The 15,280-nt window shown below is 49.9% G+C and overlaps 1 protein-coding gene across 3 annotated transcripts in view; it reads right to left on the bottom strand.

Annotated features, from left to right (window-relative positions):
* The window catches only part of LOC132395247 (alanine aminotransferase 2-like), a 123,485-nt gene extending 108,485 nt beyond the window's left edge, over positions 1-15,000 (bottom strand). Inside the window, exons 1-3 of one of the 3 annotated variants that reach the window (XM_059971560.1) lie at positions 14,937-15,000; positions 14,189-14,318; positions 8,284-8,355 (exon numbers count right to left, since the gene is read on the bottom strand). In XM_059971560.1, the coding sequence (XP_059827543.1) occupies positions 8,284-8,355; positions 14,189-14,318; positions 14,937-14,985 (251 nt within the window). In that variant the 5' untranslated portion in view covers positions 14,986-15,000. Of the gene's footprint in view, positions 1-3,043; positions 3,148-8,283; positions 8,356-14,188; positions 14,319-14,936 lie in introns of those variants that run through there. The other 2 variants (XM_059971561.1, XM_059971562.1) reach the window with 2 other exon arrangements.
* Positions 15,001-15,280: the final 280 nt, after the last annotated feature.

Below are 15,280 nucleotides of genomic sequence, written 5' to 3'. Positions count from 1 at the left end.
ATTGATTGTCCATAAAGGCCACACTTGGAGAACTGTGTCCAGTTCTGGTCGCCTCAGTATAGGAAGGATGTGGAAGCATTGGAAAGGGTACAGAGGTGATTTACCAGGATGCTGCCTGGTTTAGACAGTATGCATTATGATCAGAGATTAAGGGAGCTACGGCTTTACTCTCTGGAGAGAAGGAGGATGAGAGGAGACATGATAGAGGTGTACAAGATATTAAGAGGAATAGACGGAGTGGACAGCCAGCGCCTCTTCCCCAGGACACCACTGCTCAGTACAAGAGGACATGGCTTTAAGGTAAGTGGAGGGAAGTTCAAGGGGGATATTAGAGGAAGGTTTTTCACTCAGAGAGTGGTTGGTGCGTGGAATGCACTGCCTGAGTCAGTGGTGGAGGCAGATACACTAGTGAAGTTTAAGAGACTACTCGACAGGTATATGGAGGAATTTAAGGTGGAATGTTTAAGGGAGGCAGGGTTTGAGGGTCGGCACAACATTGTGGGCCAAAGGGCCTGTACTGTGCTGTACTATTCTATGTTCTGTGTGAAGCTAGGCACGGGAGTGCCTGTACATAAGGCGACTCTGACAGGAAATGATAATGGTGGTGGGAGGTCTTGTGGGGCTGGTCAGTCAGTGGAGGTGCTGATCAGCCCTGTTGCTTGAGCAAAGTAACTGTTTTTGAGTCCGGTGGAGATGCTACATGGCCAGATGGGAGTGGGAGAAACAGTTTATGAGCAGGGTGGGTGGGATCCTTCATGATGTGACTGGCCCTTTCTATATGTATGTCCTTGATGTGGGGGGGATGTGCGGGGCAGTTTTGGGCCAGCCTTCCTGTCAGTCATGGTACGGTTTCCGTACCGAGCAGTGATACAGCTTGTCAGGACGCTCTCTACTGTACATCTGTCTCTGGAAGGCCGTGATATAGGTGTGTACAGTCCAGCTCTCTCCAGCCTCCTCACAACCTCGCTGAGTATGTCCACGCTGGCTACAATGTCCGTCCAAGCCAGTCCCACTTGCCCCATGTCCGTCTACCTTTCCAATCCAAGCACCTGTCTAAATGTATTTTAAATGTTAATGTACCTCCCTGAACCACTTTCTCCGGTAGCTTATTCCTTACATTCACCAGCCTCTGGGTGAACGAGTTGCCCCTCAAGATCCCTTAAAATTTTATTCTTTTCACCTTGGGCCTCTGCCTTCCTGTACGGTTGGAAAAAAATCTGTGACCATCCACCCTATGGACGGCCCTTGTGGTCTTATAAACCTCGATGAGGGTCCCCGTCAGTCACCCTCTCCAGGGAAAAGAATCCCTTGGCAACACACACACAAGGTGCTGGAGGAACACAGCATGTGGGGAAAGGACGTTTCAGGCTGAGACCCTGCTTCAGGACGGGAAAGAAAAAGGGGAGAACATCAGAATCAGAACGATGGGGGGGCGGGGGAGGAGATGGTAGGTGGGGGAGGGGAGAGGGAGTGAGAAACTGGGAGCTGATAGGTGGAAGTGGTAAAGGGCTGGAGAAGGTGTCTGATAGGAGGGGAGAGTGGACCATGGGAGGAGGAGCACCAGAGGGAGGTGATAGGCAGGCGAGGAGAAGAGGTAGGAGGCAAGCGTGGGTAACAGAAGAAGAGTCGGGGGGGGGGGGATTATTCGATTAGATGATGGAGAATTTGAGGTTTATGCATCAGGTTGGATGCCGACTGGAAGGAAGATGAGGTGTGGCTCCTCCATCCTGAGAGTGGCCTCATCGTGGCAGACCAGGAGGCCGTCCCTTGTCTCACTAAACCTTCCCTATCATGTTCTTGTCCCAATCTTTGAAACATTATTGTATTCCATCTCAAACCACTTCCTCTGGCAGCTCGTTCCATACCCCCACCACTCTCAGTGTCACGAAGTTGCCCCTCTCGCCCTGTGCATGTTCCCCTATACTAACACCATCACTCCTTTATCATTTCCCGCCGGGGTCACCTTACAGATACTCCCGTGCCGAGCGTCACTTACAGGCGGTCAATCTGTGTGTGTTTTGCATTTCCATGTGTTGACTTTCTTTGCTTAATGTGGTTTTGTTCTGGTCTGCGCAGGATCCGGAGTAACAATTATTTCATTCTCCCTCACACTGGAGTACCGGAAATAACATTAAACGGTTTTGAATCCCGATTCTGGTCTCCAGCTCGTGAAGAACATTCGACACGGTCGCAGTCCCAGCCCATACAGTGTCTACTTAGAGCACATTACTGACACTCCCTCTCCCTTCTTACCGTCCATTCCGTGGTGGGCTGAGTACTGCTCGCCCCTCCCCACCCCCCGTCTGAGGCGCTCCCTCCTTCCCGTCTTTCACTGCCCGGCGCCTCCTTACCGACAGATCAGTCTGTACCCCCCCGGGTCTGTGAGGCGCTCCCTCCTTCCCCTCTTTCACACTGCCCGGCGTCTCCTTACCGACAGATCAGTCTCCCTCTGTACCCCCCGGGTCTGTGAGGCGCTCCCTCCTTCCTGTATTTCACTGCCCGGCGTCTCCTTACCGACAGATCAGTCTCCCTCTGTACCCCCCGGGTCTGTGAGGCGCTCCCTCCTTCCTGTATTTCACTGCCCGGCGCCTCCTTACCGACAGATCAGTCTCCCTCTGTACCCCCCCGGGTCTGTGAGGCGCTCCCTCCTTCCTGTATTTCACTGCCCGGCGCCTCCTTACCGACAGATCAGTCTCCCTCTGTACCCCCCCGGGTCTGTGAGGCGCTCCCTCCTTCCTGTATTTCACTGCCCGGCGCCTCCTTACCGACAGATCAGTCTCCCTCTGTACCCCCCGGGTCTGTGAGGCGCTCCCTCCTTCCCGTCTTTCACACTGCCCGGCGCCTCCTTACCGACAGATCAGTCTCCCTCTGTACCCCCCCGGGTCTGTGAGGCGCTCCCTCCTTCCTGTATTTCACTGCCCGGCGCCTCCTTACCGACAGATCAGTCTCCCTCTGTACCCCCCCCCCCCACCCACCCCGGGTCTCCACTTTGCTTGCGACTGTGTCGGAATGAGGGTAGCTGGGTTAGTCCCCACCCCGGTACCTGCTTATCCAGAGTTCCGCTCTATCGGTCCGATTCTGGGCGGTGAAGTCAGCGCGGCCCCGGCGGGACAGGCCAGGGGCCGGCGTCATAATTGGGTCAATCTAACATGGACCCGTCAGGTCAGCGCTGAGCGGGACGCGACGGGACGAGGGGGCTGCAGGCGGCCCACCGCTGAGGAGATCGGGGCAGATGAGAGACTGGAAAGGAACTCGGGTCACCAGCTGCAGAGTGACACAGCACAGGGTTGGCCCAACTGGTCCAAACCAACCCCGTCAACAAGCTGAGTCTGTCCATCCAAGGGCCCGGACGTGTCCTTCAGCCGTTGTAACGGTAACTGCCTCAAACACGTCCTCTGCCAGCTCCCATACAGATACCACCCTTTGTGTTAAAAACGTTGTCCTTGCTTCCGGAGGCGACGAGGAGTGTAGATGGAGTCAGTAGAGGGGAGGATTGATGTGAACTGAATCTGCCCCTGTGGCTCAGAATGGAATTGGGGGGGGGGGGGGGGTGGAAGATGGATGCAGCAGTGACGGGAGATTCGTTATTAGGGGATCAGTTGGAGTATTCTGTGGCTGGAAATGAGACTCCCGGGTGTAATGCTCCCGGACCTGCTGAGCTCCTCCAGCAGTTTGCATGCATAGCTCTGGATTTCCCCGTGCTCACGCTTTGCTGACTCCCAGCTCGGGTTTCTACCAAAGGAGCTGTCAGGCCCTCCTTCCCTCCGCCAGCCTGCGGGTCACCCTCGCAGCAGCTGCTTAGCACTCCGAACGGGGTCAGATGAAGCCACGGTCGGACGAGCAGCCGGTGCAGATCACAAGTCCTGGTTATGCGATCACCGACGCCAGGCAGCCAATCTCTGAAGAGTATTGATAATGGCTGGGGGTCACCCATCTTGTAAAGACACTGCCCAGAAGAAGGCAATGGCAAACCGCTTCTGTAGAAAAAGTTATCAGGAACACTCATGGCCAAGACCATGATCAGCCACATCACACGACAGGGCAGATATGATGTGGCTTCCCAGGTGCCAGGGTCAGATGCCTCAGATCAAATCCACAGCATTCATGAGGGTAGGTAGTCGAAGAGCGCAGTATGTATTGGTATGAATGGCGTAACTGGGAGAAGTGATGCAGACCGGAAGAGTGGACGTAGGGAGTTTGGATCGAAGCAGGAGCTCAAGGTGTAATGCACCAGCAGAGTTGGCATTTGGAAGTGTGGCTGAAGAATTGGTGCAGGGGGCAGAGTTTCAGATTTGTAGATCATTGGGACCTCTTCTGTGGGGGATATGGACTGCAGAAAAGAGATGCAAAAGGGATGGGTCATACCTTTCCTGGTCGGGAGCATTTTCTGGTTGACTGACAGTGACTAGTAGTGTTCCACGGGGTCTGTGTTAAGACTGTTTCTATTTCTGTTCTATTTCAATGGTTTTGATGACAGAATTGATGACTTAGTATCCAAGTTTGAGGGCGATACAGACAGGTGGAGGGACAGGTTGTGCTGAGGAAACAGAGAGGCTGCAGAAGTTCGAGAGATTTGGAGAGGTGGAACATTGTGTGGGGAAGTGTATGGTCACGCACTTTGGTAGAAGGAATAACAACATGGACTCTTTTCTAAACGGGGAGAAAATTCAGAAGTCAGACGTGCAAAGGGAGTTGGGAGTCCTTGCGCAGAATTCCCTCCAGGTTAATTTGCAGCTTGAATCGGCGGTGAGGAAGGCAACTGCCTTGATGGCGTTCATGCCTAGAGGATGAGGATGTAATGATGAGGCTTGAAAAGGCCCTGGCAGGGCCTGACCGAACATCGTCAGCACTTCTCTAAAATGGTGAGCGTTGAGAGGAGGTTTACAAGAACGGTCCCAGAAATAAAAGGGTTAACGTATGAGGACTGATTGGGCCTGTAGTCACTGGGATTCAGAACGGTGGGTGGGGGGGGGGGGGTCTCACTGAAACCTATTGAATGTTGAAAGGCTGTGATAGAGTGGATGTAGAGAGGACGTTCCCTGTGGTGGGAGCGTCTAAGACCAGAGGATAGAGAGATGTCCATTTAGAAAGGAGATGAGGAGTCATCTGTTCAGCCAGAGAGTGGTGAATTTGTGGAATTCTTTGCCAGAGGCAGCTGTGGAGACTAGGCCTTTGGGTGTATTTAAGGCAGAGGCTGATAGTTTCTTGATTGGTCAGGGCATGAAGGGTCATGGGGTGAAGGCAACAGATTGAGGCAGAGAGGGAAAATGGATCAGTCATAATGAAATAGCAGAACAGATTTGATGGACCAACTGGCGTAATGCTGCCCCTATAGTCCAATAGTCATGTAAATAGCTGCTGCCGGGCCTGCTGAGTTCCACCAGCATCCTGTGTGTGTCACTCCGCGGAGTGCCTGGTGTTCATGGGATTCACCTCCCTGGCCTCGAGAGTTCCACCAGCATCCTGTGTGTGTCACTCCGCAGAGTGCCTGGTGTTCATGGGATTCACCTGCCGGGCCTGCTGAGTTCCACCAGCATCCTGTGTGTGTCACTCCGCAGAGTGCCTGGTGTTCATGGGATTCACCTGCCGGGCCAGCTGAGTTCCACCAGCATCCTGTGTGTGTCACTCCGCAGAGTGCCTGGTGTTCATGGGATTCACCTGCCGGGCCAGCTGAGTTCCACCAGCATCCTGTGTGTGTCACTCTGCAGAGTGCCTGGTGTTCATGGGATTCACCTCCCTGGCCTCGAGAGTTCCACCAGCATCCTGTGTGTGTCACTCCGCAGAGTGCCTGGTGTTCATGGGATTCACCTCCCTGGCCTCGAGAGTTCCACCAGCATCCTGTGTGTGTCACTCCGCAGAGTGCCTGGTGTTCATGGGATTCACCTGCCGGGCCAGCTGAGTTCCACCAGCATCCTGTGTGTGTCACTCCGCAGAGTGCCTGGTGTTCATGGGATTCACCTGCCTGGCCTCGAGAGTTCCACCAGCATCCTGTGTGTGTCACTCCGCGGAGTGCCTGGTGTTCATGGGATTCACCTCCCTGGCCTCGAGAGTTCCACCAGCATCCTGTGTGTGTCACTCCGCAGAGTGCCTGGTGTTCATGGGATTCACCTGAACTGTGAGGGTGGGAGGTGTGCTGAGCAATGTCCTTACGGGCAGGTTTGCTAGAGCTGTTAGGGAGGGTTTGCACAGGGTTGTGACCCAGTGAAAGGTCAGATGACAGGACAGAATTATTGTGCTGGCACAAGCAAAGTGCAGAGAAATTGTGATGAAGGTTAGGGAATGTATCAAGCTGCCAACCAAGGGCGATGACATTAGAACATGGTTCAGCACATAGAACTACCTTATGGCCATTTCAGAAACATTCCCGTCACGTGCGGGAATGGCTGCTGGATTTTCCGGGGATTAGAGGTTGCCGAAGGGCCAGCGGGGGGAAGTAATGCAGCATTGCTAATCAGGGAGAGTATTGCAGCTGCAGAAAGGGAGGATGATGTGAAAGGATTGTTGACCCAGATGGGGGTGGGACACTGTTTGGGTCGGAGGGAGGGTGTGGGTGAAAATGGAGAGAATACATCAGAGCTGGAGTATTGGGTTTCTGGGGAAGGGGGTATCAGTGCTTGGTGGGAAGGGGGCGGAACAGAGGACACAGGAATTGAATTCCAAACTGCAATGAGCTGAGCAGCGATCTCATCGCATTAACCACAACCCCCCCCACCGCCCTGAGTTCTCAGTAAACTTACTATCAAATTACACATATGTCAGCACATACAACCCTGAGGTTCATTTTCTTGTGGGCATTCACAGTAAATACAGAGAACTACAATGGAATAAATGGAAAAAATTTAGATACAAACACATGAAGCCTGAGGAAGAAGCAACTGTGGGGAAAGTGGGTATTGTCCTCAGGGAAAGGACAGGGTCAAGGACATTGAGGAGTTGTTGGCTACACTGAATAAGTCCCGCTGTTTATAAATAGAGTCATACAATACAAAACGAGAATGTTATGCAGAACCTTTCTGTCCGAGTCCTCACAGCGGGATGCCACAGGGTTCAGGTTAACTGGAACTCACCCAGCGACAACACACACAAAGTGCTGGAGGGACGCAGCTTCAATGGAGAGGTATAAACAGTCCACATTTCAGACCAAGACCCCTAATCAGGACTGGAAAGGAAGGGGGGAAGATGCCAGAATAAAAAGGTGAGGGGAGGAGGGGAGGAGGAGAAGAGGAGAAACTAGAAGGTGCTAGGTGAAGACAGGTGGGTGAGCTGGGTGGTGAGAAGAGGGAAAAGCAAAAGGCTGAGAAGGGAGAATCTGATAGGAGTGGAGAGTGGACCATTGGAGAAAGGGAAGGAGGAGGGGACCTGGGGGCAGGTGATAGGCAGTTGAGGAGAAGAAGTAAGAGGCCAGAGTGGGGAATTGAGGTGAGGGAAAAATTCCCAGAAGGATAGTTGCTGTCAGGTTGGGGGCTACCTAGGTGTTGCTCCTCCACCAAGAGTGGGCACAGCATGGCAGAAGAGTCGTCCATGGACTGGCATGTCGGAATGGGAATGGACAATAGGTGCAGGATTAGGCCATTCGGCCCTTTGAGCCAGCACCGCCATTCACTGTGATCATGGCTGATCATCCACAATCAGTACCCCGTTCCTGCCTTCTCCCCATATCCCTCGACTCCGCTATCTTTCAGAGCTCTATCTATCTATTTCTTGAAAGCATCCAGAGAATTGGCCTCCACCGCCTTCTGAGGCAGAACATTCCACAGATCCACCACTCTCTGGGTGAAAAAGTTTTTCTTCAACTCCGTTCTAAATGGCCTACCCCTTATTCTTAAACTGTGGCCTCTGGTTCTGGACTCCCCCAACATCGGGAACATGTTTCCTGCCTCTAGCGTGTTCAATCCCTTAATAATCTTATATGTTTCAATCACATCCCCTCTCATCCTTCTAAATTCCAGTGTATACAAGCCCAGTCACTCCAATCTTTCAACATATGACAGCCCACTGTCCCGGGAATTAACCTTGTGAACCTACGCTGCACTCCCTCAATAGCAAGAATGTCCTTCCTCAAATTTGGAGACCAAAACCGAACATAATACTCTAGGTGTGGTCTCACCAGGGCCCTGTACAGCTGCAGAAGGACCTCTTTGCTCCAATACTCAATCCTCTTGTTATGCCAGTAGCTTTCTTCACTGCCTGCTGTACCTGCATGCTTACTTTCAGTGACTGATGTACAAGGACATCTAGACCTCGTTGTACTTCCCCTTTTCCTAAATGGGGATCGGAATTAACCTGTTTGGCCATTCTGCCTCTGGCGGATGAAGTGGAAGTGCTTGACAAAGCGGCCCCCCAAAGGCTTCAGATCTGTTGGGAGAGAGATACGCTGTTGTTATGGTATCATCCAGCACAGAAAGAGTCCATTGCCCACCCTGTCACTGGGACTACCAGCACTCAGCCACACTATTCCATTGACCAGCTCTTTGTCCACCGTCATGATACCCTCATTTTCAGATGCCTGTCCAGGTCAAATTCAAGTTTACTTGCCATTCAACCATTCATGAATACCCATGATACAGCCAAATGGAACTGTTACTGGGGTTCAAGGTGCAAAAGTACCAACAGTCACACACAACACATATCAGATAGCAGTAAACATACAGTCACAGTAAAGAATTAATGGAGCCCAAACCCCAGAGTGTCCTGTCCTGTAGACCGATGGTGCATGGGGTGTCAGTGAGACCATGCCCCCAGCAATCCAGCTTGTCATTCCATCCAGTGGGAGGGGCCAGACCCCCCCAACTGAGCATGGACACCATGCCACACCTCCTCTGGGCGGCTGCAACAGGTGGCACCGCTGAATGGGGCCGAGTCCGTGCTACAACCGGGGCCACGTAGCTCCCCCGCCATCCGTCTCCCCAGTAAACCAGATACTTGTTAAATATTCATTGAGAGTCTCTGCCTCCACCCCCCCACCGCGTCCCCACCCCATGAAAATCTTCTCCCTCACATCCCACCTAAAACACTCTCTTTTAAAATTGCTGCTCCACAGAAACATCCTATTGGGATGCCGTTATGTTATGGAATGCAGGTTTAATTCCATCTTTACTTTAAGTGAACTGCGCCCGTAAAGACCAATTTCAACCTACATTTCTGGACTCCTGTGTTTTCCTTTGAATTAGTCTAATATTCCAAAGTCACAAAACATAACAGATGCATCATGGCTTTGTACAGGAGCAACATCGAGACCGTCCTGGCTGACTACATCATTGTGAGGTATGGAAGCTGCAAGGCATCGAACCGCAAAACCCTACGGAGAGTGAAACCCTACGGAGGAGAGTGAAACCCTACGGAGAGTGAAACCCTACGGAGAGTGAAACCCTACGGAGAGTGAAACCCTACGGAGAGTGAAACCCTACGGAGGAGAGTGAAACCCTACGGAGAGTGAAACCCTACGGAGAGTGAAACCCTACGGAGGAGAGTGAAACCCTACGGAGGAGAGTGAAACCCTACGGAGGAGAGTGAAACCCTACGGAGAGTGAAACCCTACAGAGAGTGAAACCCTACAGAGAGTGAAACCCTACAGAGAGTGAAACCCTACAGAGAGTGAAACCCTACAGAGAGTGAAACCCTACGGAGGAGAGTGAAACCCTACGGAGAGTGAAACCCTACAGAGAGTGAAACCCTACAGAGAGTGAAACCCTACAGAGAGTGAAACCCTACGGAGGAGAGTGAAACCCTACGGAGAGTGAAACCCTACAGAGAGTGAAACCCTACGGAGGAGAGTGAAACCCTACGGAGGAGAGTGAAACCCTACAGAGAGTGAAACCCTACAGAGAGTGAAACCCTACCGAGGAGAGTGAAACCCTACCGAGGAGAGTGAAACCCTACCGAGGAGAGTGAAACCCTACCGAGGAGAGTGAAACCCTACCGAGGAGAGTGAAACCCTACCGAGGAGAGTGAATCCCTACAGTAAAACCCTACGGAGGACAGTGAAAACCGCCCTGAGGATCACCGGGGTATGTCTTCCCCCCCCACCCCCCCCCCGTTAGTGACATTTACCGGGAGCATTGCAGACAAAGGGCCGGAAGCATAGTTGAGGATCCCTACCACCCATCACACAATCTCTCTGACCCACCACCGTCAGGGAGGAGGTTCAGGAGCATCAGGACTAGGGCTGGCAGACTGGGAAACAGCTTCTTCCCTCAGGCTGTGAGACTAATGGATACTCTGCCACCTCCGAGATCTCGTCACTGGGACAGTGAGCTGTTTACTGTTTACCTGTGCTGCACATTGCACATAAGTGTTAGATTTATTTATTTATTGAGCTACAGCACGGAACAGGGCCTTCAGGCTGGTGAATACCCTGCCAGCACCGAGATCTCGTCACTGGGGCAGGGAGCTGTTTACCTCTTGCTTGGGCTGCACAATACATGCATTTTGTGTGAGGTAATGTTGCAGTTCCATAAACTCTGCTGAGACACACTTGCAGTGAAATATGCTCGTCTTATGCAGAAAGGATGCGGAAGCTTAAGAGGGTGCAGAGGAGATTTACCAGAATTGCACCTGGATTGGAGAGCACGTCTGATGCAGAAAGGCTGAGTGAGCTGGGGTTTTTGTCTTTGGAGTGAAGGAGGATGAGAAATTACTTCATTAAGGTGTACAAGATAACAAGAGGCATAGATTGAGTCAACAGCCAAAGTCTTTTACACCATAATTTTAAAGTGATTGGAGGAAATTATAGGGTGGGGGGGGGGGAATTGGCCATTCGGTCCATCGAACCTGCTCTGCTATTCATTAAGGTAGAGGCTGATAGGCCCTTTTACTCACAACCTTTCATCGCTCTGCTATGCAATACGATTATCTATCGGTTCCTGTAATATACTGAATGAAGTAGCCTCTACTGCTCACTGGACAGAGAATTCTACAGATTCACTACCTTTTGAGATGCCAGTGTTAAGTTTTTTTAAGCAGAAAGAGCAGTGGGTGCATGGAATGCCCTGCCAGGCGTGGTGGTAGAAGCAGATAGAAACATTAGGGACACTTAAATAGGCATATAGTGTTACACGAGCAAGGCGGCAGATGAACCCAAGTGCAGGACACGGGCGCGGAGCCAGAGTCGGGAGGCGTTCTTGACGTAGCGAGTGTGGAATCAGTATCCAGGAGCAATTCAAGACTTAGAACTGGCTGTCCTAAGAACCAGGAAACAAGGTTACTCACACCGGAGTTGACCAACGAACTGGCAGCTCCTTGTTGTGGTCACAGGGTGTTGATACTGCAGTTGCTGATGGAAAGCAGGTGTGTGTAGTTAGTGGAACCTGGGAATGATTGGAAACTAAACGAGGGGATTGAGGAAAATAGCCAGGTGGGGGATTGCCAGAAGGGACAGTGACATATGGATGATATAAAAATGGAGGGTTATGTTGGAGTGAAGTGTTGCAATGAGCTTAGAGTTGGTTAAACCGTCAATAGAACATCATGGGCCACAGAGCCTAATCTGTGCTGTACTGTTTCATGGTAATTCGAACTCGCTGTTAAAGGGTGACTGAATGGTCCCCAAGTGGAATAAATTGGACTCTTGACCTCATTATCCACTTCGTTATGGCCTTACACTTTGCTGTTGGCATGCACCGCACTCTCACTCTATTGTAACACTTTACTGTGCATTCACTTACTCTTTCTCCCTTCTTCTACATCGATGTAACAATGAAATGAAATGATCTGCATGTACACCAATGTTTTCCTCTACCTCTCTTCAAGATTATTTCAGGTCATTTCCAGTACTCAAGTGTAAAGGAGAACAAATAATTGTTACCCCGGATGATGGAGAAACTCAGCATGTAGGGAGGGGAATAAACTTTTGACATTTCCAGATAGTGGAAATGAAAGAAGCTGAGCTAAATTAAGAGGGTTGGTGGAGGGGAAGGAGTACAAACTGGCAGGTGATAGTTGAGACCAGATGTGGACAAACCCAAGGTGCAATTAGAGATTGGTTGGTATGGCGTTGTGGTTGTGACTGAAAGAAGACCACAGTTTGGAGCTTCACATCAAAGGATATACTTTGTATTGAAAGGACAGGCAGGAAGGCGTAGGCGGTGGTGTGGCTCTGTCGGTAAGAGATGGAATTACATCTTTAGAGAGAGGTGAAATAGGGTCAGAGGATGTTGAATTTTTGTGGGTGAAGTTATAGTCCTCCAAATAATAGGCACGATGTGGAGTTGAGATTGCAAAGGGAGCTGGAAAAGGCATGTATTAAGGGTAATGACACAATTGTACTGGGGGTCTTCAATATGCAAGGGGATTGGGAAAATCAAAGGCTATCTTTGATAGGGTATTATGCAATAACCCAGATCTTATTAGGGAGCTTAACATAAAGGAACCCTTAAGAGACAGTGATCATAATACGATTGAATTCATACTGCAGTTTGAGAGGGAGAAGCAGAAGTTACATGCATCAGTATCGCAATGGAATAAAGGGAACAGCAGAGACATGAGAGAGGAGCTTGCCCAGGTGGACCGGAGGAGGATACAGGCGGGGATGACGGCAGACCAGAGATCGCTGAAGATGCTGGAAATAGTTCACAAGGTGCAGGATAGATATGTCCCATAGAGGAAGAAATTAAATGACAGGGGTAGATAACTGTGGCTGACAAAGGAAGTTAAGGACTGCATAAAAGCCAAGGGAAGGGAGGACTAGCCAATAATATAAAGCATGATACCAATTATTTAAAGAGTAAAACAGAGATGAGATTTGATATTATAACCATATAACAATTACAGCACGGAAACAGGCCATCTCAGCCCTGCTAGTCCGTGCCGAACGCTTATTCTCACCTAGTCCCACCTACCTGCACTCAGCCCATAACCCTCTATTCCTTTCCTATCCATATACCTATCCAATATTACTTTAAATGACAATCCACTGGAAGCTTGTTCCACACAGCTACCACACTCTGAGTAAAGAAATTCCCCCTCATGTTACCCTTAAACTTTTGCCCCCAACCCTCAACTCATGTCCTCTTGTTTGAATCCCCCCTACTCTCAATGGAAAAAGCCTATCCATGTCAACTCTATCCCCCTCATAATTTTAAATACCTCTATCAAGTCCCCCCTCAACCTTCTACGCTCCAAAGAATAAAGACCTAACTTGTTCAGCCTTTCTCTGTAACTTAGGTGCTGAAACCCAGGTAACATCCTAGTAAATCTCCTCTGTACTCTCTCTATTTTGTTGATAACTTTCCTATAATTCGGTGACCAGAACTGTACACAATACTCAAAATTTGGCCTCAGCAATGCCTTGTACAATTTTAACATTACATCCCAACTCCTATACTCAATGCTCTGATTTATAAAGGCCAACATATCAAAAGCTTTCTTCACCACCCTATCCACATGAGATTCCACCTTCAGGGAACTATGCACCATTATTCCTAGATCACTCTGTTCTACTGCATTCTTCAATGCCCTACCATTTACAATGTATGTCCTATTTGGATTATTCACCTCACACTTATCAGCATTAAACTCCATCTGCCATCGCTCAGCCCACTCTTCTAACTGACCTAAATCTCTCTGCAAGCTTTGAAAACCTACTTCATTATCCACAACACCACCTATCTTAGTATCATCTGCATACTTACTAATCCAATTTACCACCCCATCATCCAGATCATTAATGTATTTATCTATCATTTTAAAATACTATGCGGAACAGGCCGTAAGGGAATTGACCTCCAAACACAGACTTCCCGAGAAGTAATAGCTGTTAGTGGTGCTATGAAGATGCATTTCCAAGTTAGAACGCTGTAACTGTCATTTCGAACCACTCCTGTTCTTTCTAATCCAGGCTAAGATAACAGATCCTGATGGTAGGGTGAGGTAGAAGGGAGATGCATCATTTTGTGCCGGTGCACTTTGGTCTCCACGTGGTCTCCTCATTATTTGGAGAGGATGCATGCCCCTTTCACCTGCCTCAAACTCCCCTTCTCCTCTTGGACCCATCTTCTGCCCTTGTTTCCTTTTTTGCAATTCGAACTGTCGACAGGACATCAACCGATTTGGTGGTCACCCACTCCAGCCTCACTCTGTGTAGACAAACTGCTCCTCACGCGTTCTGTTCCAGTCCCAGGCCTGCTTTACCCTTGTAACCTTGGCCTTGTGTAGTCACGATGGAAAATCCTGCACACCTCCTCCTTCTTACCTTAGCACCCAGATCATCTCAGATGTCATCTCTTCACGTTCAAGTTCAAGTTCAGTTGATTGACTTTCAGCAGTGCACAAATAAACCGACAAATGAAACATTTCCTGGATCGAGGTGCAGAATACAGAACCTATAGTTCACACACAAAATAATGTTACTACAAATAAGCAACAGATTGTAAGATGTATTTATGACACAATTTAAAAGTGAACATTATAATGCCAGTGGCACTACAGATGTGATGAGACCAGAGTTCTAGCAGGGATTTCAGTCGTCTGCAGGGTCCTAATTTTACCGTACGTCCTGCCTGATGGCTCGGGGTGAGGGGCTCAAAGAGATTGTTGGATGGATGGGACTGATCTGACAATGCTGAGGACCCTGTGCCCTCCAAAGAATGGTCAGGACTCAGCAGTCCTCGCAGTCATTAGTAGGGACGTAGTCAGATGCCGCGCAGTTCTGGAAATATCTCCACGACAGTTTCCAGCCAGATTGTTTCCTGACTGGGTATTGATAGTGAATGATCAGCCATGATCTCAGAATGGTGGTGCAGACTCAAGGGGCCGAATGGTCTACTTCTGCACCAATTGTCTATTGTCTATTGACCTGCACTGCCTATTAATATCCCTACCTAATATTCACAAGCAGGACCTCCCCAGCAAGCTCATTGTGTCTGTCTGCTCCAGTCCATGCTTTATTAATCTCCTGATATCTCGATTTCGTCTTGTGCCCTGGTCTAGTCCCTTCCCACCTTTGTCTCTGGTGCCACACATGCTCCCCACGACTTCATCAGCTTTCATTTCGTCCAACACGCCCTCTCGCCATGCGTATCTCCTTCTGCGACTCCATGAGGAATGCCTTGCTGCTTCAAAGATTCAATGTACCTTTAACATCAAAGTCTGTATGCAGTGTACAACCCTGAGATCCATATTCCCACAGACAGCCAGGAAACAAAGAAAACTACAAAACCCGTTCAAAGAAAAACATCAACACCGCGGAACAACCGCGCAAATGGCAAAACAAGAAAAAGGGGAAAACGCAGAGTCCATACACAACACGAACTCGGAGACAGTCCAGTTCCATCTAGGCTTTTGT

Source organism: Hypanus sabinus, chromosome 6, assembly GCF_030144855.1.
Source record: "Hypanus sabinus isolate sHypSab1 chromosome 6, sHypSab1.hap1, whole genome shotgun sequence".
Lineage (NCBI taxonomy): Eukaryota > Metazoa > Chordata > Chondrichthyes > Myliobatiformes > Dasyatidae > Hypanus > Hypanus sabinus.
The sequence above is the reverse complement of the archived record's forward strand: the minus strand, read 5'-3'. Positions and strand labels throughout refer to the sequence as shown.